General features: G+C 41.8%; 1 protein-coding gene across 1 annotated transcript in view; it reads left to right on the plus strand.

The window, feature by feature from the left end:
- The window catches only part of cux2b (cut-like homeobox 2b), a 643,825-nt gene that overhangs the window by 228,590 nt on the left and 391,569 nt on the right, over nucleotides 1-23,666 (plus strand). Inside the window, exons 2-3 of the mRNA XM_060931785.1 lie at nucleotides 1,737-1,847; nucleotides 4,465-4,512. Of these exons, the coding sequence (XP_060787768.1) occupies nucleotides 1,737-1,847; nucleotides 4,465-4,512 (159 nt within the window). The remainder of the gene's footprint in view (nucleotides 1-1,736; nucleotides 1,848-4,464; nucleotides 4,513-23,666) is intronic.

Genomic DNA, 23,666 nt, shown 5'->3' on the forward strand with positions numbered 1-23,666 from the left:
AATGAACTTTTCTAAGGCACTTCATTCACTTGGCATGAAATCTGGCCTGCCTCATCTCCAGATCATGGTGATAAAAAGTTGTACAAAGAATTTTGATTTGTCCAACCGTTTCAAAGTTTTAAGTTGTGGCCCCTATTGACTCTTTGGCCAATATCTTGTGATGTAAAAGTCAAATTTCATGAAACAGTACACTTCATCACCATCACATTCCTTGAAAACACATCAAATTTTGTGACATTTTGTCCATAAGGGGCATTATAACTGAAACATTGCAATATCTTAAGAGACAATCTTCAAATTTTAAATTTTATGTGGTTGTACTTGGCCACTTATGTAGTTGAAGACGTTGAACCACTTCTAATTCCGCCACTGTTACAACTTCTGTGACTCTGCTTGGACTCTGATGATTGCCACTTGCAGCTGTATTTCGTTTTGCATTTGTTTCTTTTTAGTCTAAAAACTACAGTGTTATATAGCATTATGAAGGTCATGAGTGCCTGAATGTGTATGCATGGTGTGCTGTCACGGACTAGTGTCCCATTCACGGTATATAGGTTCCAGATATCACAACCTGACCAAGATTATATAGTTACTGAATAGAAATGAGCTATTAGTTATAAGGTATTTTCATGATGCATCCCTTTTCAAACTACCCTGGCATCCTAGACCTTTTGAATAAATAAGGTCATACGAGTTTTGACAAAAACTGGCAAAAAAAAATGGAATTCACAGATGTCCAAAAATGGACAAAAAATGACCCTCTTCAATGCTTGTTACAAAACCCAAATTAATGAACTGTGAAGATAATTAGAATTTTTTTTGCCTTACCCTTTAGCACATTATCTCAAATCTAGAGATACTCTCCATTTTTTTGTCCTCAGGATTTTCTCCCCTTAGATAATTTCCTAAATTGCTTTTAAGTAAGACTGCAGATTAATTAAAACTGAGTGAATTTAATTTTCCATGTCATGTATGATTTTGATACAGTAATTGAAATGCTTCCCTCTTCCTTTTCAGTCGCCCCCCCCAAAAAAAAAAAATCAGTGGTTGAGCAAAAAGACTTTTGACAATATGAGGAGAAAAAATGAGAGAGAGAGAGAGAGAGAGAGCAAAGTGGTTGACTGGCTTGCAGAGAACAGATGGAGAAATTGGATGATTGATCATGGCTGTTTGATTTGGTGGATGCCATAAGGGATTGTCTCCATAAACTTCAATTACATGAGCAGAGTTCGATGAGTTTGGACAATGTAGAGGGAAGGGGATTCCTATTTGATTCATTAAAGATGATATTTGCACATGTATGCAATCTACTGTGCATACATTATGCTTGAATATATTTTTAGACGGCACTTTATAAGTCTGATTGAACTGACATGAGGTCAGTAAATAAGGTAGCTACACCCCTTCCCCTGCCTTGTCTGTTTCCCTGTCTGTCTGTCTGTCTGTCTCTCTCTCTTTCGATTTCCCGTTTTCCCTGTGCTGAAGTCCCATGACTGTTGCAGAGGTATTGATTACTTCAAATACTGATTATCTAAAAGGCCTTTTGCTGTAGGCATTGGATTTATTTTGGCTTAATTATTTATGGGCCTGGGTCTTATGGTAAACAGTTGCTTTCTATCAGATCATGAAGGAGCACACTGTTAATATTCAGCAGTGAATATTTATTTATGTATGTACTAAGCTGTGTTTATAACTGTTGGCAGCACTGTCTAATGTGCATCTCTCTCTCTCTGTAGAGGGAGCTAAATTCAGTGGCAGCACAACTGGCTGGGCGACAGGAAGAGAGTGAGCACTCCCATAAGCATGTGCTGGAGCTGAGTCGTGCATTCAAGAAAAATGTCCCTGAGGTGAGTTTAGAAGCCTTTGGGTGTTTTTCTTGTTTGTTTTTTTTTTGCGTTTCTGCTGCTCTGTATCCTATGGTGTCTTTCAGATTTACTTTTCATTCAATCCTTAATTCTTTATAATGCATAGCATCATAAATGCCAACTTTCCCCACACATTCATTGCCTATGGTCCTCATTGGGCCAAGTGTCTGGAGTTTATATATACTCTCTAAGATGGGAAAGGGCAGACTTAACAGCATAAGACCATCCATACAACTCATAACACAATACATGGACTGTGTTCACTTCTCAAAAAAGTCAAAGTAGAGCTTTTTTAAATAAAACCAGGCAGACATCTAAAAAGTTCCTTTTTTTTTCAATTTCACTTTTTCAGCCTTTGGCTTTTCTCCACTGATTCCCCATTTCACCCCTCTAATTTTAATCCATATTGAAGTCACTGATACCTCTCAGGTAAAGGTGAGGAGGCAAACAAATTGCATGTTATGCACCTCTCATTATACTGTATAAGCACTGACATTTTACATTTTTCCTTGATTACAGACCTTTTTTCCTGACTGTGCTTATAGACATCTAAGCTTCAACATTAACCTCCCTCAAATTCTCCAGACTTGAAATGGCAAAGTCTAATTTGCACGCCACTTGACACAGATGTCATCAATGACAATCAGGATTTACAGGATTGTCATACTTTTGAGTGTAATGCTTGTACAATACTGATTTCTTTTTTTCTCTCATGGAGATTACAACAGCCTTTATTTATTTATTTATTTATTTATTTATTTATTATCAGTTACAAAATTATCTTTTTTAAAAATGAAACCCAATTTAAAGCAGTGTCAGGTTTAAGGATTTGCTTTTGCTGGTCTAAATCGGTATAAATCCAGGTTATGTCGTAGCACAGATCAGACCAGTTTCTTGGATAAGTTTTTCTGTTCAGAGTTTTTCAATATTTCTAAATCTCTTATAGAGTCAAACTTTATGAAACCTACCAAGGTCATATTGTGATGATTTTTTTCCCCATTGATCAGTGCCTAATTTATCTTCAGCGAAAGTGATCAATTGATTTGGCATTGTAGGTTATTGATTGTGAATATAGTGCGTCTAAGGCACCATCTGATACCTTTCTAATATTGCTCAAGCTATATTTTAAGATGACTCATATAGGAATTGTATATGTATATAGTCAAAAGGTTTTTAAAGATTTTAAGAACAGTCTTAAAGACTGAAGCATCCAGATACACCTAAACACATTTAAACACATTTTCAGACTAGTGTTTTTAATTGATTGCAAAAACTAGATTACTTAAGCAGAGATTTAAAAAAAAGTGCATTCATTTCTCACTGTCATATAGGAAAACTCAAAACATTTTTACTTTCAGACTCATGTACCTTGATAATCATTTGTGCAGTCTTTATTTGCACATTCACAACATCTTTACCCCAGGACATCTCTCATCTCATTATCTCTAGCCGCTTTATCCTGTTCTACAGGGTCGCAGGCAAGCTGGAGTCTATCCCAGCTGACTATGGGCGAAAGGCGGGGTACACCCTGGACAAGTTGCCAGGTCATTACAGGGCTGACACATAGACACAGACAACCGTTCACACTCACATTCACACCTATGGTCAATTTAGAGTCACCAGTTAACCTAACCTACATGTCTTTGGACTGTGGGCGAAACCGGAGCACCCGGAGGAAACCCATGCGGACACAGGGAGAACATGCAAACTCCACATAGAAAGGCCCTCGCCAGCCATGGGGCTCAAACCCGGACTTCTTGCTGTGAGGCGACAGCGCTAACCACTACACCACCGTGCCGCCCTACCCCACGACATTACAAATAATAATTATTTATTTCGTTAGTGTTCGCATACTTGTGGAATGCTTTTTTTTTCTTCTTTTTTGATTTTTTCCTTGGACATGCAATCCACTGAACCTAGTGAAGCATTTTGTACATTTGATTTTAGGCAAGGCGGCACAGTGGTGTAGTGGTTAGCACTGTCGCCTCACAGCAAGAAGGTCCTGGGTTCGAGCCCAGCGGCCGACGAGGGCCTTTCTGTGTGGAGTTTCCCTGTTCTCCATGTTTCCTCCGGGTGCTCCGGTTTCCCCCACACTCCAAAGACATGCAGGTTAGGTTAACTGGTGACTCTAAATTGACCGTGAATGTGAATGGTTGTCTGTGTCTATGTGTCAGCCCTGTGATGACCTGGCGACTTGTCCAGGGTGTACCCCGCCTTTCGCCCGTAGTCAGCTGGGATAGGCTCCAGCTTGCCTGCGACCCTGTAGGACAGGATAAAAGCGGCTAGAGATGATGAGAATGAGATGAGATTTTAGGCAAGACATCAAATACAATGGCACAGTTCAGTGAATATCATTTTATGGGCTCAAAATATGTTTACATCATAGTTACTTCTCACTCAGTACAAGGAACAATTTTAAAATATAAGCGTTTCACAAATATTCCTTTTTTGTATTTGTGTATTATTATACTATTCCATTGGTATTCAACTGAAAAAATTATTGTTCTCAAAGTTATGTTCAGATAATATTGCTGATTTTTAACACTTTCTTTTTTCTTTTTTAAACACAATCCTTTTTTCTAATTTGTCATTTTTATAGGAAGTGCGGGAGATGGTTGCTCCTGTCCTTAAGAGTTTCCAAGCCCAGGTCAGTCACTCTAATGCACACTTGACCACACTGCATTTTGCACGGCATAATAACACACAAAACTGTACAAAAAGATTCTGAATGAAACGTTGCTGTAAAATAAACTTCCATGGTGTTAAACAAATGATCCTCAGAGTTCATTTGATCCCACACAAAATAAACTCTGTAGGAGTGAATTCAACACCATAGGTTTTAACGGCAGTTGTTTTTAAACAGCAATGATAATGAGAATTAGCAGCAGTTGCCATTTAGCAAACCTCTTGCCGGGAGCATAATGTCATCCACATTCGCATTCCACCTTCTTATTGACTGGTATCTTTTTACCAGCAGAATTGAGCAGCATCTACTCTCCATTAACATGCTGAAGTATCAGGGCTTCTGTCTGCTTGCAAATATCTCTCTCACTAGACAGCCCCCCCGTCTCCCTCTCTCCCTCTCTTGCCATCTCTCTGTCTTCCTGTTATGTGATGGTATGCTCCTCTGACATGCTCCCTGTTGAGAGAGTCATCTGATCTCTGCCGAAAAACTGCTGCTCCAACCATTACATGAAGATCATAAATCATATTTGCAATCCTGCTCCATGGTCTACAAAGCACAGGTGTATTGAAACAATGCTGCAAATGTTTCCAACCCTCTCACCTCACTCATAAGGAGTGATTCAGTACCATGCCAGACTGAATTAGAGCTAAATTTAGCAGTGGTGTGTAGGGCAAGTATGGAACACCAATTCCATGCCTGATTACAGAGGTTCACAGCTGGCTCTGAAAACCTTTGGTCATAACACGAGCATCTAAAATGTCCCTACAAACTATTCTTAAGACTTGCAGCAGGGCGATATTTTGAACACCTTGTTAAAAACAGTCTTAAATGCCAGAATGTGTGCTTATTGATATTTCTTCACTTAAGTTTGTACCAATTAAAATCAATAAGGCTTGAAACTTTGCCTCTATATCTGTGTAGTTAATGACGGTGTGCAAAGATGCAGTGCTCCTTTTTCACACATGTGGTTTGTGTGTGCAAACAGTGAACATACGTATGTGTCTGTGTGTATGTACATGCCTCCTTCAGAAGTTTGTGCGAATGGCTGTATATTTTGGGTCCCGTTAAGCCTGCCTCTGCCTCCCCAACTCTGTACTTTGACCATGTCCCTGGTGACCCCTGCACCCTTGCTGTACCACTTTTTAAAAGAGTATGCTCCTTTTGAAGTGTTTGCAACACGACAGGTTCTTCTTTTCTTTTTCTGTTTCACTTCAGCATGTCCCTCCCCTCGTTCCATGCACTGCTTCGCCTGCTAATTATCACTAACCAGCCAACTGATTAGAAACACACCATTGACCTAGATTCCCAAAGTGTTTGCTCGCACCAAGGGTTAATCCCAGCGCTGGTGGATGTCATTGGTCGCTTCAGTTCCTTTCACCCCTCGTTCTTCCACATTTTCCTCATTCTTTTTCTATTCCTTCTCTTTCTGGATGGAAGCAAGCTAACGAGGTCCCATCAGAGCCAGTGAGAGGTGTTAATTTGGCCTGTGAAGTGAAAAGGAGATTAAGGACAGTGAGGAGCCGAGTTTACATCTTAAAATACATCTCTGTCCTTATTAATCCAAAGGTCCTGGGAGACCAGCAGAGCTTTTTGGTTTTATAATGAAGAGTGTTTTCTAATAAAGGTAATTTTAATAATAAAAAAATTACAGAGAAAAGCTCAAGTGAGGTAGTGTAAGGCATACCTTCTGGCTTTTCAGGCTGCTCAGGGAGAAAGTCCTTTTTCATCAGAGGAGCTTTGTGCACGTACTACTTTTGATGCTGATTTTTTCGTTACTTTGAGAGCAGTGAGCAATTTGCACCCAGAGTTCACCTTTCAGAATAGCACAGAGTTTGCGAAGTAAATGTTGCCAAGAGGAGGCCTAGAGAGGTGTGTGAGGTACCTTTGTGTCGCTGGTTTGAAATGTCAGGCCCAAATTAACTAGTCAGCTAATTTTGTTCACTGACATTCTCTCGGTCTCTCTGCCTCTCTCCCTCGTTGTCTGTTGGTGTTCAGAAAGAGAAAACATCAGTGCAGGGCCCTAATTATGGAAACTTGCTTTACAAAGATAATCCAAGGAGTAATTTAGCGTGCACAATGAGAGTTGTGGCGCAGCGCAGATGGAGATTCTGATAAATAGTTCGTAACGTGTAATTAGCGGCTCCGTTCGGTTTCATGCCATTAACCCCTGCAGCCCAGAAATCATCATCTCTGCTCATTATCAGGCAGAGAGGTACGAAATCCAGCTGTCTTCGCATGCAGACTCAGCCCTGCCATTTATCTCGTCCAGCCAAACCTGCCTGCTTACGGCGATTCTGCATAAGACACCTGTTTTCTAGGTCAAAAAGGCCCCAGCAATGTTTTTTTCAAGGTGTAACTCTTTTGAAACTGCTTTCTGTGGTGAATTTTTAATATGTGCTAGGAGATATTTCCTTCATATTTATGCATACATCAGTAAAATCAAGCCTTGTTACTTGTTTGTGTTAAAAATAAAATGACAGTGAATCACAATTCCTACAACCCTGATTCCAAAAAAGTTGGGACAAAGTACAAATTGTAAATAAAAACGGAATGCAATAATTTACAAATCTCAAAAACTGATATTGTATTCATAATAGAACATAGACAACATATCAAATGTCGAAAGTGAGACATTTTGAAATTTTATGCCAAATATTGGCACGTTTGAAATTTCATGACAGCAACACATCTCAAAAAAGTTGGGACAGGGGCAATAAGAGGCTGGAAAAGTTAAAGGTACAAAAAAGGAACAGCTGGAGGACCAAACTGCAACTCATTAGGTCAATTGGCAATAGGTCATTAACATGACTGGGTATAAAAAGAGCATCTTAGAGTGGCAGCGGCTCTCAGAAGTAAAGATGGGAAGAGGATCATCAATCCCCCTAATTCTGCGCCGACAAATAGTGGAGCAATATCAGAAAGGAGTTCGACAGTGTAAAATTGCAAAGAGTTTGAACATATCATCCTCTACAGTGCATAATATCATCAAAAGATTCAGAGAATCTGGAAGAATCTCTGTGCGTGAGGGTCAAGGTCGGAAAACCATACTGGGTGCCCGTGATCTTCGGGCCCTTAGACGGCACTGCATCACGTACAGGCATGCTTCTGTATTGGAAATAACAAAATGGGCTCAGGAATATTTCCAGAGAACATTATCTGTGAACACAATTCACCATGCCATCCGCCGTTGCCAGCTAAAACTCTATAGTTCAAAGAAGAAGCCGTATCTAAACATGATCCAGAAGCACAGACGTCTTCTCTGGGCCAAGGCTCATTTAAAATGGACTGTGGTAAAGTGGAAAACTGTTCTGTGGTCAGATGAATCAAAATTTGAAATTCTTTATGGAAATCAGGGATGCCGTGTCATTCGGACTAAAGAGGAGAAGACCGACCCAAGTTGTTATCAGCGCTCAGTTCAGAAGCCTGCATCTCTGATGGTATGGAGTTGCATTAGTGCGTGTGGCATGGGCAGTTTACACATCTGGAAAGACACCATCAATGCTGAAAGGTATATCCAGGTTCTAGAACAACATATGCTCCCTTCCAGACAACGTCTCTTTCAGGGAAGACCTTGCATTTTCCAACATGACAATGCCAAACCACATACTGCATCAATTACAGTGTCATGGCTGTGTAGAAGAAGGGTCCGGATACTGAACTGGCCAGCCTGCAGTCCAGATCTTTCACCCATAGAACACATTTGGCTCATCATAAAACGGAAGCTACGACAAAAAAGACCTAAGACAGTTGAACAACTAGAATCCTACATTAGACAAGAATGGGTTAACATTCCTGTCCCTAAACTTGAGCAACTTGTCTCCTCAGTCCCCAGACGTTTACAGACTGTTGTAAAGAGAAAAGGGGATGTCTCACAGTGGTAAACATGGCCTTGTCCCAACTTTTTTGAGATGTGTTGTTGTCATGAAATTTAAAATCACCTAATTTTTCTCTTTAAATGATACATTTTCTCAGTTTAAACATTTGATATGTCATCTATGTTCTATTCTGAATAAAATATGGAATTTTGAAACTTCCACATAATTTCATTCTGTTTTTATTAACAGTTTGTACTTTGTCCCAACTTTTTTGGAATCAGGGTTGTACATATATAGTCTGAGTAGTGTCAGAGAGTTAGTTCCTTTCCCATTTTAAATTGCTCTTCTTATACTGAGAAAGAAAATCTTAGCAGTAAAACAAAGTACAGCATAGTACAATTAGAAAAATTAAAGGAACATGCAAAATAGCAGCCTGTATGTCAAAAAGTCATTTACTATATTTTATGTTTTATATATATATATATATATATATATAAACATACACACAAAAAAACCAGTCAAAAGTTTGGACACACCTTCGATGTCAATGTTTTTTTTTCTTTATTTTTATTATTTTCTAGATTGTAGAATGATGCTGAAGGCATCAAAACTATGAAATAATGTGTGTAAACAAAGCAAAAATGTTTTAGATTCTTCAAAGTAGCCACCTTTTGCTTTGATGACAGCTTTGGACACTCTTGGCATTCTCTCAACCAGCTTCATGAAGTAGTCATTTGGGATGGTTTTCCAACAATTTTGAAGCAGTTCCCATGTATCTTGAGCACCTCCTGGCTGCTTGTCTTTCACTCTGCACTCCAACTGGTCCCAAATCACTTCAGTTCAGTTTAGGTCAGGTGATTGTGGGGGTTGGGTCATCTGATGCAGCACTCCTTCACTGAAATAGCCCTTACATAGCTTGGAGGTGTGTGTTGGGTTGTTGTACTGTTGAAAAAGAAATGATGGTTCGACTAAGTGTAAAACAGATGGGACGGCATGCCACTGTAGAATGCTGTGGCCGTGATGCTAGTTAAGTGGGCCTTCGGTTTGGAATAAATCACCAACAGTGTCACCAGCGAAGCACCCCCACACTGTCACACCTCCTCCTCTATGCTTCATGGTGGGAACCACACATTCAGATATCATCTGTTCCCCTTTCCTGTGTCTCAAAAATACACAGCAGTTGGAACCAAAAATTTGGACTCATCAGGACAAAGTACTTCTAAAGTACTTTCCACTGGTCTGATGTCCATTCCTTGTTTCTTGGTCGAAGTAATTCTCATCTTCTTACTGGCATCCCTCAGTGGTGGTTTCTTTGCAGCAATTCAACCGTAAAGGCCTGATTCACGCAGTCTCCTCTGAACAGTTGATGCTGAGATGTGTCTGCTGCTTGAACTCTGTGAAGTATTCATGTAGACTCTAATCTGAGGTGCTGTTAACTGGTGATTTCTGAGGCTGGTAACTCTCATGAACTTATCTTCTGCAGGTCTTTCTCATGAACTTATCTTCTGTAAGTCTTGGTCTTCCTTTCCTGGGAAAGTTCTCATAAGAGTCAATTTCATCATGGTGTTTGATGGTTTTTGCAACTGCACTTGAAGATACATTCAAAGTTCTTGCAGTTTTCTAGATTGACTAACCTTCATGTCTTCAAGTAATGATGGACTGTTGTTTCTCTTAGTTGAATGGTTCTTGACATGATATGGATTACTACAGTTGTCGAATAGGGCTATTTACTATATACCAAAACTACCCGAACACAACACAACTGATGGTTTCATATGCATTAAGAAGGCAAGACATACCACTAATTATCTTTTGGCAAGACGCACCTGTTAATTGAAAAGCATTCCAGATAACTACCTCATGAAGTCTTCTAAGATAATGCCAATAGTCAAAAGTTAATTGGTGGGATTTATTGCTTTCTTTAATGCATTTGGTGACCATCCATCCATTATCTGTAACCACTTATCCTGTGCAGGGTTGCAGGCAAGCTGGAGCCTATTCCAGCTGACTATGGGCGAGAGGAGGGGTACACCCTGGACAAGTCGCCAGGTCATCACAGGGCTGACACATAGGGACAAACAACCATTCACACTCACACCTCTGGTCAATTTAGAGCCACCAATTAGCCTAACCTTCATGTCTTTGGACTGTGGGAGAAACCGGAGCACCCAGAGGAAACCCACGCAGACATGGGGAGAACATGCAAACTCCACACAGAAAGGCCACCATTGGCCCCTGGGCTCAAACCCAGAACCTTCTTGCTGTGAGGCAACAGTGCTAACCACTACACTACCGTGCCGCCATTTGGTGACTATCAAACGGTAAATAGTCAGTAATAAAAAACACAATAAATAGCCCTATTTGGCAACCATATTCTGTCAAGAACCGCTCAACCAAGTAAAGAGAAACGACAATCCATCATTACTTTAAGCCATGAAGTGTCTTTTAATTAATACAAACAAACAGATACCATTGCATTAGAAAGTTTATCCAAACTTTTGACTGGTAATGTGTATATACACAATTGTTTTCAAGTTTAATCAGAAATCAAACTTTGATTTTTTTTTCTTGGTAAAAATGTAAGCAATAGTACAGTTAATTTGAGAAACATATTGGCCATTTATGCTAAATACTCATGTGGAGATTTAGTTGTGTACATAATGCTGCTAGCACTGATCAGTGTCCACTGTTCAGACCTTGCTTAAGGTGAAGTCTCTCTGTCTTTGATCACTCCATGACAAGAACGGGCTGCTTCCTGCCTTCTTTTTGATTAATTCCTGAAGGAGATGATAATTCATCTTGAATGTATAAATACATTATGAATCGAGGAATAAATCAGATAGTAAAGGGATGGTAATTAATTATGGCTGAGCTGTGCGTGAGAAGAAGAGGTAAAAAGAGCTTCCTTGGTTTTTATGGAGAGAGGGGTAATTACATATCTGTTTGAACAACTGCTTTTGGCTGAGCTGATTTGTACAGGCTTGTGGTTCTGGCAGTCATAATGCTCAGGCTAATTTTCCTAAAGGCTATGTAGCAGGGTTATAGCAGGGTTAGAGACGGGAACACTTTTCATTCATTCACCTTCAACATAGCTATTTGGGAGTTGAACCATGGCATAGCTTAGATAAGGTGGATAAGCCAGTGGATGTGACATAAAGAATAAGAGAGTGGACAATTTCTCATAGAAGTGTGTAAGGTGTGGTGTTTTATGTGACTAACAGTGTTGAATGCAGGAACTTTGCAGATATACAGTACTGAATGATGGGATTAAATATTAACTATTAATGGGCCCAAATAATTGTAAATGGTAGTAAAAATGTCTAAATGCGAATACGCAAATTACAACTCTCTCATACAACCATTTTTGAAAATGCATATGAAACTAAAATGCTTTCAGATTTAATAAGGATCTTTGTAAAGTAATAATATTATACAACAGAGGTGGGCATTATAGCCAAAATATGGTACCGTATCACTGTATTATGTGTACTAGTACTGGCATATTAACGTTATACATCTATTTGTAAATGTGATTAAAAAGACTACTGAATGACTTTTATTACTGATCCTTACACAAAATATTTTTCCCCATTTAAGGCATGCAAACTGCAAAGAAAAAAAAAGTCTATTAAAACAAAACAAAACAAAGACAAACAAACAAAAAACCCACAAAAAATTACATTCAGCCACCATATTTTACTCTCAGGTGAATGTGATACTTGATCAATGCTTGATGGATCTGCACCAGTTTAATCATTGTTGTCATGGTTGGGTATTTTGGTGACCATGTTGTGTGCATTAAAGTTTTTGTACTACTTTTTCATGCATACCCCATCCATGTAACATTCAGTGGAAAAAGCAGCCCTAAAACAGTTATAACATCTGCTCTCTACAACCCTACACCTCTGTATGCAGTAGTTTTATAGCACGTAACATCAGTCTGCGTTGTAATTTTGTTCAACCAAGAAGTACTTGAAAAACTGTGATTAACACATTTCTGCTGGTGTGCAATTCTAATGACCAGAAAATCACCCACCAATACCAAGCATTGTGTTCCTATTCTTTCTTGCTTCCAATTTGAATCTTACTATGAGTGTGGAGACCTTTTAATCAGACACCTCATATAGGTGTGATATGACAATTATATCTTATCCCACCATTTTCTCTGCCAGCCATACTGTGAATGTTAATGTAATGCTTGCTTTCTGTCCCTAATACATGAGAATTAGCATTAGTATATGTCCATAAGCAGGTGGGCCATTATGTGTTTCTGTCACAGTGGTGAGTGCTGCACACCGAGCTGAAATAAATAGGTGGGAGTCTCCTCTCTGGCTTTATCATTTGTGTCTTGCACTTTTGAATGGGGTGAGATTTCTGCTTCTGCGAGGAAGACTTTATCTGGTGAGAGAAAGATGTGATTTCTTCCTACCTTACTGTGCTCCCAGTGCTACCTCTCTTTACATACACACTTGTACTCACTCATACTTTTCTCTTCTATCTTGCTCATCCTCTCAGTCTGCCTGTCCTCATGGGCGAAGGTTCCCACATGTACTTTCTAAGGCCAGGAGCTATAGTACAATGCCATCTGTTATATTTCTTTTAATAAAACCCCCTATCCAGAGTTATGGTAGGGGCTGAAGAGTTTTATTTTGCAGTGAATATTAGCAATATAGACATGGAACATTGAACATGTGCACATAAGGCACACCTATTCCATTCCCTAGTTTACTTCTAGTATTTTTAAATCGATAAGGCCACTATTTATAATCTGTATTAAAGAGTCTCTGAATTAGTTTGTTGATGATAGTTGTTAGCTAAAGAACTATATTCACCATCTGTTATGCTGCTGCCATTGCCAAGGATAATTCACTCTGCTGAAAAGGTGATTGGCTCCAACCTTCCATCTCTCCAGGACCTGTACAACTCCAGGACCCTGACCAGGGCAGAAAGGATTGTGGCCAACCCCTCCCACCCAAACTTTTTGAGACTTTTTTAATATATCCCTCTGGCAGGAGGTTGTGGTCCATCAGGACCAAAACCTCACACCACAAGGTCAGCTTTTTCCCCACTGCAGTTGGCCTCATCAGTAAGGCCAGAGACCCCCACTGATTCTGCCCATCCTCACACCCACTCACACACTCGCCTGATATGTTACATTAACGCACTTCCTCTCTGAATTACTGTGTTGCATATTTCATGACATGTCACACCATCTTCTTTTTGTGACTTTTTATTGCACATTCCGGCATGTACTGTACAGTTTTCCCATTTAAATAATTGCACATATTCTGTAAATATGTTTATTATTGTCAAACTGCATATTTTATATTTCTTCATATTTTAAATCTATTTATATTTTTACTTTTGATTCTTTACTACATTTTTTATTTTATTTTAAATGTTCATGCACCAAACACCAAAGCAAATTTGTGTATGTGTGTATGTGAGAACATACTTGACAATAAACTTGATTCTGATGCTGATTCTGATATGAAGTACATACAAGTAAACATACTTTTCACATCTCATAGGCTGTTTCCGTTTCCGGTTGAGAGTACGCCGTGCACGTTTTGGCTGGCGCTTCTCGCCAGAGCTTTTCATTCTTTTTTTTTCCTTTTGTTTTTCTTTTTTGTGCTTATGTAGTTTGATGTTTATTTGGGTGTTTTGTCCACCGATTGTGGTGTGGCTCCGGGCCCGGTTTTGGGTGTCAGTTTCCTTCAGGCCTTGGTGCGCCGTGGGTGGTGCCTGTGCTCCTCGCTGTGGACTGCAGTGAACTCGTTGCTCTTTTTGGCATCGGGGTTGTCCAGCACTCTGTGCGGCGGTGCTTTTGTGCTTGGTGTGGTCTTCTGAGCAATGTTACCTGGTGGCATCACGTTGGTTGCGCAGGTGGTTTGAGACATACTGGTGCTCTGTGTGGCGGTGCTTCTGTGCTCGCTTTGTGGGTCCATGGCATGGTTGTTCCGGGCGATGTTGCCCGATAGTGTCGCGACGGCTGTGCAGGCGGTGTGGGATTTATCTTTGTGTGCCTGGTGGAACTGTGGTAGCTACGCCGTTGGAATTACATTCCGGCCCTCTTTTGGTGGACTCTTTTTTTTTTTCCCCCCTAATTGTGAAGCAACCTTGGGTGTGAGAAAGGCGCTATACAAATTGAACTGATTATTATTATTATTATTATTATTATTATTATTATTATTATTATTATATCCCAAATACAGTCCTCTCAGCATATGGCTCAGATATTGTTTGTAAGTGTGAGGAAGATGGAACAGACTGAAATAGTCCATGGCTCAAATGCAGTTTTCTCTTTTTCTTTTTTCTCTAATCTGTTAAAAATTTTACTTCTTTCCATCTCAACCCACCAATACATTTTACCAGTACACTTCTGTGATCTGTAAGGCTGCAAGAACTAATTGACAAAATTGTTAGAATTTGTTTATAAAAATAGTTGTCACACATGTCACTACTCTTCATGTAAGTAGTCTCCCTTGGTTGCTCCCCCCCCCCTCGCATTTTCTACCTAATTAATCTTGACCAATTCCCACCCTCCAGTTAGGGCTCCTTATCATACGACAGCTATAAAGTCAGCCAACCACATCTTTTCAAACTATTTCTCATGCTGTGTCATGGAGCAGCATAACACACAAATAGCATGCAGAAAGTGCTATTTGCCCCCTTTCTGCATGCGTGATCTCACAGAGGCCCATGAATTACTAGTATCACTGTTAACATCAGGGAGAGAGTATGGCACCCCTCCTACTCAGCAAGCATTTTGTTCTTTGTATCCCATTCCCACTCACAGTGAAAACCGTAAATTTTCCGTTACTATGCTGTAATGGTGTCCTGTGGGAATGGGAGTAAAACAGCAAAGTCAAAGCATTAATCTACCCCGTGTCGACCTATTAACCTTTACGGAAATCTTTTGTTATGGCTCCAGTGGGGATCAGAACCATCAGATTTATGTGTTGTGACTGGCCGTGATGTTGCTGGCGGTGACGTAAATGATGAGGTGATATTGAGATGGCACTACTCATACTGCCTCAATGTAAAGCAACTGGGAGCAAGTTCAAAATAACAATCATAGAAAACACTGGAAGATACAGTGGGACCACCATATCCACAGGGGATATAGTCCAAGATCTAATGTGGATGGCCGAAACTGCGGATAGGAGCAAACCATATATTAAGCTTGTTTTTGTGTACATACATACATACCTATAATACAGTTGCATTTCTAAACTGCACACAGTATACTTGTATGCATATATATATGTGTGTGTGTGTGTATGTATATATATATATATATATATATATATATATATATATATATATATATACACACACACACACACACACACACAAACTTTCAGGCCTACTGATGTACAGAGGTTAGTCCCTATATGCATGTCAAGGATATCGGTTTGTCATTGAAACTAGCGTTTTTGCTCTTTAGCTTAAGACACGTAGAGGATATGTATGTTTGTGTCTGTGTCCCTTATTTTTAGCCAGGTGGAATTGATGCGTCTCAGCACATTTTGCTTGGATTGTTGACAAAAGATTTAATTTTTAGCATCCTGACAGTCTTAAGCTTGGGAATCACCGTGCCTAAGTGACACTGCTGCTGTGCAAATGTTACACTTGTTTTTGTGCACAGTTTATGCAAAGCACATGGGACACACACACACACATATATATATATATATATATATATATATATATATATATATATATATATATATATATATCTCCACCTGACACTATATGCAGTGCAAAAGGATAGGCACTGAACTTCCAAATTACAGACAATTTCAAACCCTTGTTAAAGTTTTTCAAATGAACCAATGTTGAAACTGGGCAAGCACTGAAAAATTGCAAAATGTAAATTTTTTGACTCGGACATAAAATTGTCAGATGCTTGTAAGCAACAGACATGCTCTATCTGTCTGTGAAGGACTGACAGTGGAAGTATGGATGGCTGAATAGAGGAGCTGGTGAAAGAGATTTTGTATAAATTTATGAATGAATGCCATAGTGCCAATCTGTGAGCCAGTGTACACCGACACTCAGCAATAACAGATTTTTGGCATATCCAAATGAACTGATTTTACAGAACAGATGCTGACTATATGGAGGGGCAAATGGATAGCATTACTTTCCACAGTGCAGAGGAAGTGCCTTCAGTTATGTTTGCTTGAAGGGGGTGAAACAGATGACATGATGAAGCCTAGCCAGTATTCTCTCAATCTGAGCAATGAACTGATCCATCCATGGCTTTCAGGGGGAAGATATGTGGCATGGAGGAGGACCAATAGCCACTGCTGCTTTTGGCTCGTATAGAGCTACTGGCAAGAGTGCAGTCAGATTAGCCAATAAAAATGTGCAAAATGTGTGGCACTGTGCCGCGCAAAGATGTGCCAAGAGAAATAAACTTGACCACTTGACTACACAAGGTGGGAAATAAAAAAAAGGCATTTAGGCATGAAACACACACAAGCAGGAGCTGAGTCAAATTTTGACTTTAGATCAGAGAGTCTAGGTGTAGAAAAAAGGGTTTATTTTTGTATGATTTCATGGAATGTGTTCATAGTGAAGGACTCCGCTGAATACAAGTGTGAGACAGCCATCTGCAAGCAGACCCAATGTATTAGGCTACACAATACTAAAGATTCAAGATGTAAATAAAATCTTTGCACGTTTATGTCTGAGCAAGATTCCAAACTTTAAGTTCTATATTGGTCTGAGAGAATCTATGGTTGTGTGAAAATAGCTATTATATCCATACAGACATTATTATATGAATGAGTTCTTCATCTGGGGCGGCACAATGGTGTAGTGGTTAGGGCTGTTGCCTCACAGCAAGAAGGTCCGGGTTTGAGCCCTGTGGCCGGCGAGGGCCTTCCTGTGCGGAGTTTGCATGTTCTCCCCGTGTCCGCGTGGGTTTCCTCCGAGTGCTCCGGTTTCCCCCACAGTCCAAAGACATGCAGGTTAGGTTAACTGGTGACTCTAAATTGACCGTACATAGGTGTGAATGGTTGTCTTTTGGCCCTTTTCCACTACCCTTTTTCAGCTCACTTCAGCTCGCTTCAGCTCACTTCAGCCCGACACGGCTCGCGTTTCGACTACCAAAAACCAGCACGACTCAGCTCGCTTCAGCCCTGCTTAGCCCCTAAAACTCGCACCGTTTTGGAGTGGGGCTGAAGCGAGCCAAACCGTGCCGAGTGAGGCTGGGGGCGTGAGCAGACACTCCCCTGTGCACTGATTGGTGAGGAGGAGTGTCCTCACATGCCCACACACGCCCCGCGAGCGCGCTGGGATCTGTAAACACCGCAAACCCGGAAGAAGAATAATTACGAATTACGAGAATTTCTGAAGCCTTATGCGCCTCGCCTCATCTATACGCTCTTGCCAGTATCTGTTGGCGTTGTCGGTGACAACAAGCCACAGCACCAAGACCAGCAACACTAACGACTCCATGTCCTTCATGTTTATTGTTTACTATCCGGGTCGTGAGACTCCCGCTTAAAAGCTCACTGATGTCACTGTTTGCGCTGCTTAACGACATCACGTGACGTCCACCCACTTTCGCTAACTCCACCCAATGTGTCCACCCACTTCCAGCCAGCACGGTTCAGCGCGGTTGTAGTCGAAATGCAACTCCAACAGCCCCGCTCAGCCCGACTCAGCACGGCACGGCTCAGCCCGACTCAGCCGCGTTTGTAGTGGAAAAGCGGCATTTGTCTATGTGTCAGCCCTGTGATGACCTGGCGACTTGTCCAGGGTGTACCCTGCCTTTCGCCCGTAGTCAGCTGGGATAGGCTCCAGCTTGCCTGCGACCCTGTAGAACAGGATAAAGCGGCTAGAGATAATGAGATGAGATGAGTTCTTCATCTTTACCAAGGTTTGTCTGTGGATTGAGTGGAGTAAACTTGTGTGTATTGTAATATCATCATGGTTAATTATTAATAAAACAATAACTTTGGGTGAAGAGTAAAATTAGTCCAGTAGTTGGCCTTAAGCAGAAATGTTAATTGACCTAACCTGATCAGTTTCCTTCCAGCATTTCCAAATACTTATGTGAACTCTCACTGTCTGAGATAGCAGAAGTCTGAATCCTCAAGAGTTTTCATTTAACATCATGCTGGCCTGTGAAGTGTAATTTCAGTGGAATCTAAACACACTAATTAAATATTGCAACTTTCTGGAGCAGTCTTTCCTAAAGGTACCTGAAATTTTAATTTAGACTTCAAAAGAGACTTGACTTTAAAGTAAATCTATTGTTTTTCATTTCGACTTGCAATTTTCTCCCCTCTCACAAAAGCAGCGCTGTATGAACTTATGATTTATCTGGTAATTAAAATATGCAGAGAGGCAAAATATTAACCGCTTCTTTTTGTTTTAGAAAACAGTCGACACTTTTTTCCTCTCCAGATAATTAAATTTTGCACATTGATGTTCTTTACACAGCATTCATCGGACTCATTATTTTTCCATTTTCATCTTTCTGCTGAGAGATCGATAGATTGATAAAATGATTGAGCTTAAATAATTCATAAGGAGAAAAGTTACACTTACTTTGCTTCTGGCAAAGTGTTTGAACTTTCATTCTCCTTTCAAATTACAACCAATCCTTCATTTTAGCAGACTTGACCAGACCCACTGAAACAACCCTTAGTCGTCATCATGTAAGCTGCACCTGGAAGGGAAAGAGTTAACCTATTCACTTAATTTCCTTTCCCTCTTCTTGGAAAAAAAATAGAATGCCAAATGTTATAGATCGATTGATGTCGAGACTAATACACCAAACTAAAAAAGAACTGGTAATTCAAAGATGGAGAACATAGTCAGCCATTTAGTACCTTGGAAACATTTTGCGGGTAGGGATGTCAGCACAAAATGACATTTGCATGAGTGTTAAGGCCCATTGTTTATCATGAGACCTAATGGTTTTGGGGTCTTCAATATTGCATTAAGCACAATACTATTTAACATGAGGATATGAGGGAGAGGTGCAGTGGGTAAGAAGGAGAGAACACCTTTACAGCATGAAACAGGGACCAAGATTTGCTACATTACTGTATTTCTTTGAGAAATGGACAAGAGCACTCCAAAAATAAATGGTCTTCCTCAGGGACCAAAGAAATGGTATTTTGTTATGGTTGCCTTCTACCATTACCCTTGTGGTATGCCATGATGCTCATTAAATTTGGTCCCTGTATTCAGCAAGCTAACTTATCATTCTCAGTGGTAGGTACAGTCAGACTGATTTAGGCTTTAATGGTCAAACTATTCAGTGTTCGCCGATCCAACCTCCATCCATTATCTAGACCAATAATCCATCTGGATCACGGGGAAGCTGGAGCCAATCTCAGCTGACCTCGGATGAGCGGCGGGGTACACTCTGGGCATGTCACCAATCTATCATAATTGTGATGCCAGCCCAAGAAAACTACCCCCGCCTAAACAACACATCACTCCTCACACTACCGCTCCAATGGTGCTGAAGGGACAGTGCCACTTCAGCACCACTGTTTTGGACCATCAAGAACAGCAGGGCCACAGGGTGGAGCCAGCTAATCAGACACAGCTGGAGCGTCTTAACCCTCTGGGGTCGAGAGCTTCGCCAGCAAAGCTGGGCAGGTTTAGAATGAGTGAGTCATGTATTTAGATAAATATCTTTGCGAGTTTTTATTATATGAGCATGATAAACATATTGAGAGAAACTTTATACTTTCCTATGTGCCCACTGCCAGATAATATTATATTTTTTAAATTACCTAAATTAGATGAAACATAAAATTTGTCGGGCGGCACGGTGGTGTAGTGGTTAGCGCTGTCGCCTCACAGCAAGAAGGTCCGGGTTCGAGCCCTGTGGCCGGCGAGGGCCCTTCTGTGCGGAGTTTGCATGTTCTCCCCGTGTCCGCGTGGGTTTCCTCCGGGTGCTCCGGTTTCCCCCACAGTCCAAAGACATGCAGGTTAGGTTAACTGGTGACTCTAAATTGACTGTAGGTGTGAGTGTGAATGGTTGTCTGTGTCTATGTGTCAGCCCTGTGATGACCTGGCGACTTGTCCAGGGTGTACCCCGCCTTTCGCCCGTAGTCAGCTGGGATAGGCTCCAGCTTGCCTGCGACCCTGTAGAAGGATAAAGCGGCTAGAGATGATGAGTTAAGATAAAACTTGTCACCTTACTCAGTCACACCTGAGTCAGAGTGCTGAGTGCCTACTTACACATTCACAAAAGACTATTCACATGGTAACGGCATGATAATTACTTTCACTCTTTCGGTTTTGATTGGTTTCTCTTTCGTAGTGGAAATGCCCACCGTAAACAGGATATGTCAGGCACAGTTTAGTTTACCTGTTTGATGGTAAAACCTGTTGCAAGATGGGACGCCAATTTATTGCTCAGGAGGCGCTTTGGATGATTCAGGAGGGCGATTCAATTTCAGCAGTTCATAAGATCTTGAGGACTGTGACACTGATGATGAGCAGTGTCATTTTGCACTTTGACTCAATCCAGCTGAAGATCAACTAGAGTAATTGTAAATATTTCTTCTATTTCTTATGAGCATATCGGTCGATACGCGTGCGGTGTAGTGCATGATCTTTACATTCTTCTTGAGTAAATAAAATGCGCACAGCCACTGAGTAAATAAAATGTGCAACATCACTGAGTAAATAAAATGAGCACCAACACTTGTTTGCTCTCTTTTGTTCTTTGTTTTTTTCTGGCACTCTAATGATTTTGGCATGCTCTGATGTTGTCAACTTCAACAAATCCAAGCAGTATTTTCAAAGTCATATGACTTTTCTGCATTCAGCACAAGTTCAGCTACAATAATATATATGTAGTATGTATATCATGATTATACGTTTAAAAAATAACAGATAAATGAATATGTTGTAAAAAGCAGTTTTAGAACTTGTTAGGGTTTTGCTGGGATTCAAACCTGGTTCGCTGGTGTGATAATCCAGCAAACCCCCACTAGGCCACCAGGGGGATGACTCAAATGCAGAGGTGTGAGGCGGAAGTAGAAAAAGTATCAGAAGGTTTATTAACAATATTTACAAAAAATCCAAAAAGTATAATCCAAAACGCTCAGAAGATCTTAATGGAAAAAATAAAAAATCCAAAAGTTCAAAGTCAATACAAAAGCCAAAAAAACTAGAAAAGAAAAGGCAAAAATACCAAACGCTCAGAAGATTCACAAAGTCAAAAAACAAAATCCACAAAGTCCAAAAGAAAGCAAAAATACAAAGAACACAAGGACATGGACGAGGAAATCAGAACAGAGGTAACTGGAGCTTAAACATAACAGCACAAAGACTCCGTGACAAGAGGACTGAACTCAGGGGGTATAAATACACAAAATAAATTGGAAACAGGTGACACTAATGAAAACAGGCAATCAACACCAACCCAAAACACAGGACACAGTGGCGACCTCTAGAGGCCAAAACAAACATAGACAAAAAAACAGGAAATAACAGCGGCCTCTAGAGGCCAAAACAGTCCCAGTCCTAACAGGACCCCCCCCCCGGAGCATCTCCTGATGTTCCCAGGGTGATCTGGATGGGCCGAATGGAAGTCCCGACACAGTTCTTTATCTAAGACATCCCAAGCGGGAACCCAGCAGCGCTCCTCAGGACCATAGCCCTCCCAGTCCACAAGATATTGCAGCCTGCCGCGGACCTGGCGGGAGTCAAGCAGGCGATGCACGGTGAACACAGTCTGACCCTGGAAGATGCGGGGGGGTGGGGGGTTCCTAGGGGCAGGGGCATACGTGGACGTCAGTACAGGCCGCAACAGGGAAACATGGAATGTGGGGTTGATCCTCAGAGTCTGGGGCAACTGGAGCCGGTAGGAGACAGGGTTCACCCTGCGCACCACCTTGAAGGGGCCAATGTAGCGAGGAGCCAGCTTGCGGTTCTCCACCCGCAGCGGAAGGTCCTTAGTGGACAGCCAAACCCGCTGCCCAGGGCGGAAAGCGTGGGCAGGTCTTCTATGGCGGTTGGCCTGAGTCTGGTTGGTTCTGGAGGTCTGGATGAGGGTCTTCCTGACCTTGCTCCAGGTCTTGCGACACCGTCTCACATATTGGTTGACCGAGGGCATCCCTGCGTCCTCCTCCTGGTCCAGGAACAGAGGTGGCTGGAACCCGAATTGGCACTGGAATGGTGACAGCTTGGTGGCCGATGACTGCAGGGTGTTGTGGGCGTACTCTGCCCATGGCAGCCAGGTGCTCCACGATGTCGGGTTATCCATAGCCAGGCCTCGCAGGGTGGTTTCCAGGTCCTGGTTAAGCCTCTCCGTCTGACCATTGGACTGTGGGTGAAACCCAGAGGAGAGGCTGGCAGTGGCTCTGATGACCTTGCAGAACCTGTGCCACACTCGGGAGGAGAACTGGGGCCCTCAGTCTGAGACGATGTCCTGTGGGAGACCAAAGACTCGGAAGACATGATTAAAAATAAGTTTTGCTGTTTCAAGAGCAGAAGGGAGTTTGCACAGTGGTATGAAGCGGCAGGCCTTCGAGAATCTGTCAACTAAAACCAAAATGACAGTGTTACCTCGAGACTCAGGGAGACCCGTGATGAAGTCGACTGCCACGTGGGACCAGGGACGCCGGGGAATGGTCAGAGGATGCAGGAGACCCTGGGGACGCTGTCGCGGGTTCTTGGTTCTGGTGCAGACCTCACAGGACAGGACAAATGAACTTACTTCTTTCTCCATGTTAGGCCACCAGAAGCGTCTTTTCAGGAAGTCCAGGGTCCTCCGAGCTCCCGGGTGGGCGGTGAGAGGGGAAGAGTGACCCCACTGGAGAACCTTGGCCCGGGCTTGATGTGGGACGTACAAGAGGCCCGGTGGCCCCGTCCCAGGACTGGGGTCCTGGCGTTGGGCTCATCGGACGGCCTCCTCAATACCCCAGCAGACAGGGGCCACAATCCGGGACACAGGGATGATAGGCCCGACTTCACTCTCCCTGTTAGTGGCAGAGAACAGCCTGGACAGTGCGTCAGGTTTGGTGTTCTTGGAGCCGGGGCGGTACGAGAGGGTGAAGTTAAACTGACTGAAAAACAGGGCCCACCTAGCCTGTCGTGGGTTCAGTCTTTTGGCTTGCTGGAGGTACTCCAGGTTCTTGTGGTCAGTCCAAACCAGGAATGGATGTTGCGCTCCTTCCAGCCAGTGCCTCCACTCCTCAAGGGCCAATTTGACCGCTAGCAGTTCTCGATCCCCCACATCGTACCGGGACTCCACAGGACTCAGGCGGTGGGAGAAGTAAGCGCAGGGGTGCAGCTTTCCTAACGAAC

Source organism: Neoarius graeffei, chromosome 10 (genome assembly GCF_027579695.1).
Source record: "Neoarius graeffei isolate fNeoGra1 chromosome 10, fNeoGra1.pri, whole genome shotgun sequence".
Lineage (NCBI taxonomy): Eukaryota > Metazoa > Chordata > Actinopteri > Siluriformes > Ariidae > Neoarius > Neoarius graeffei.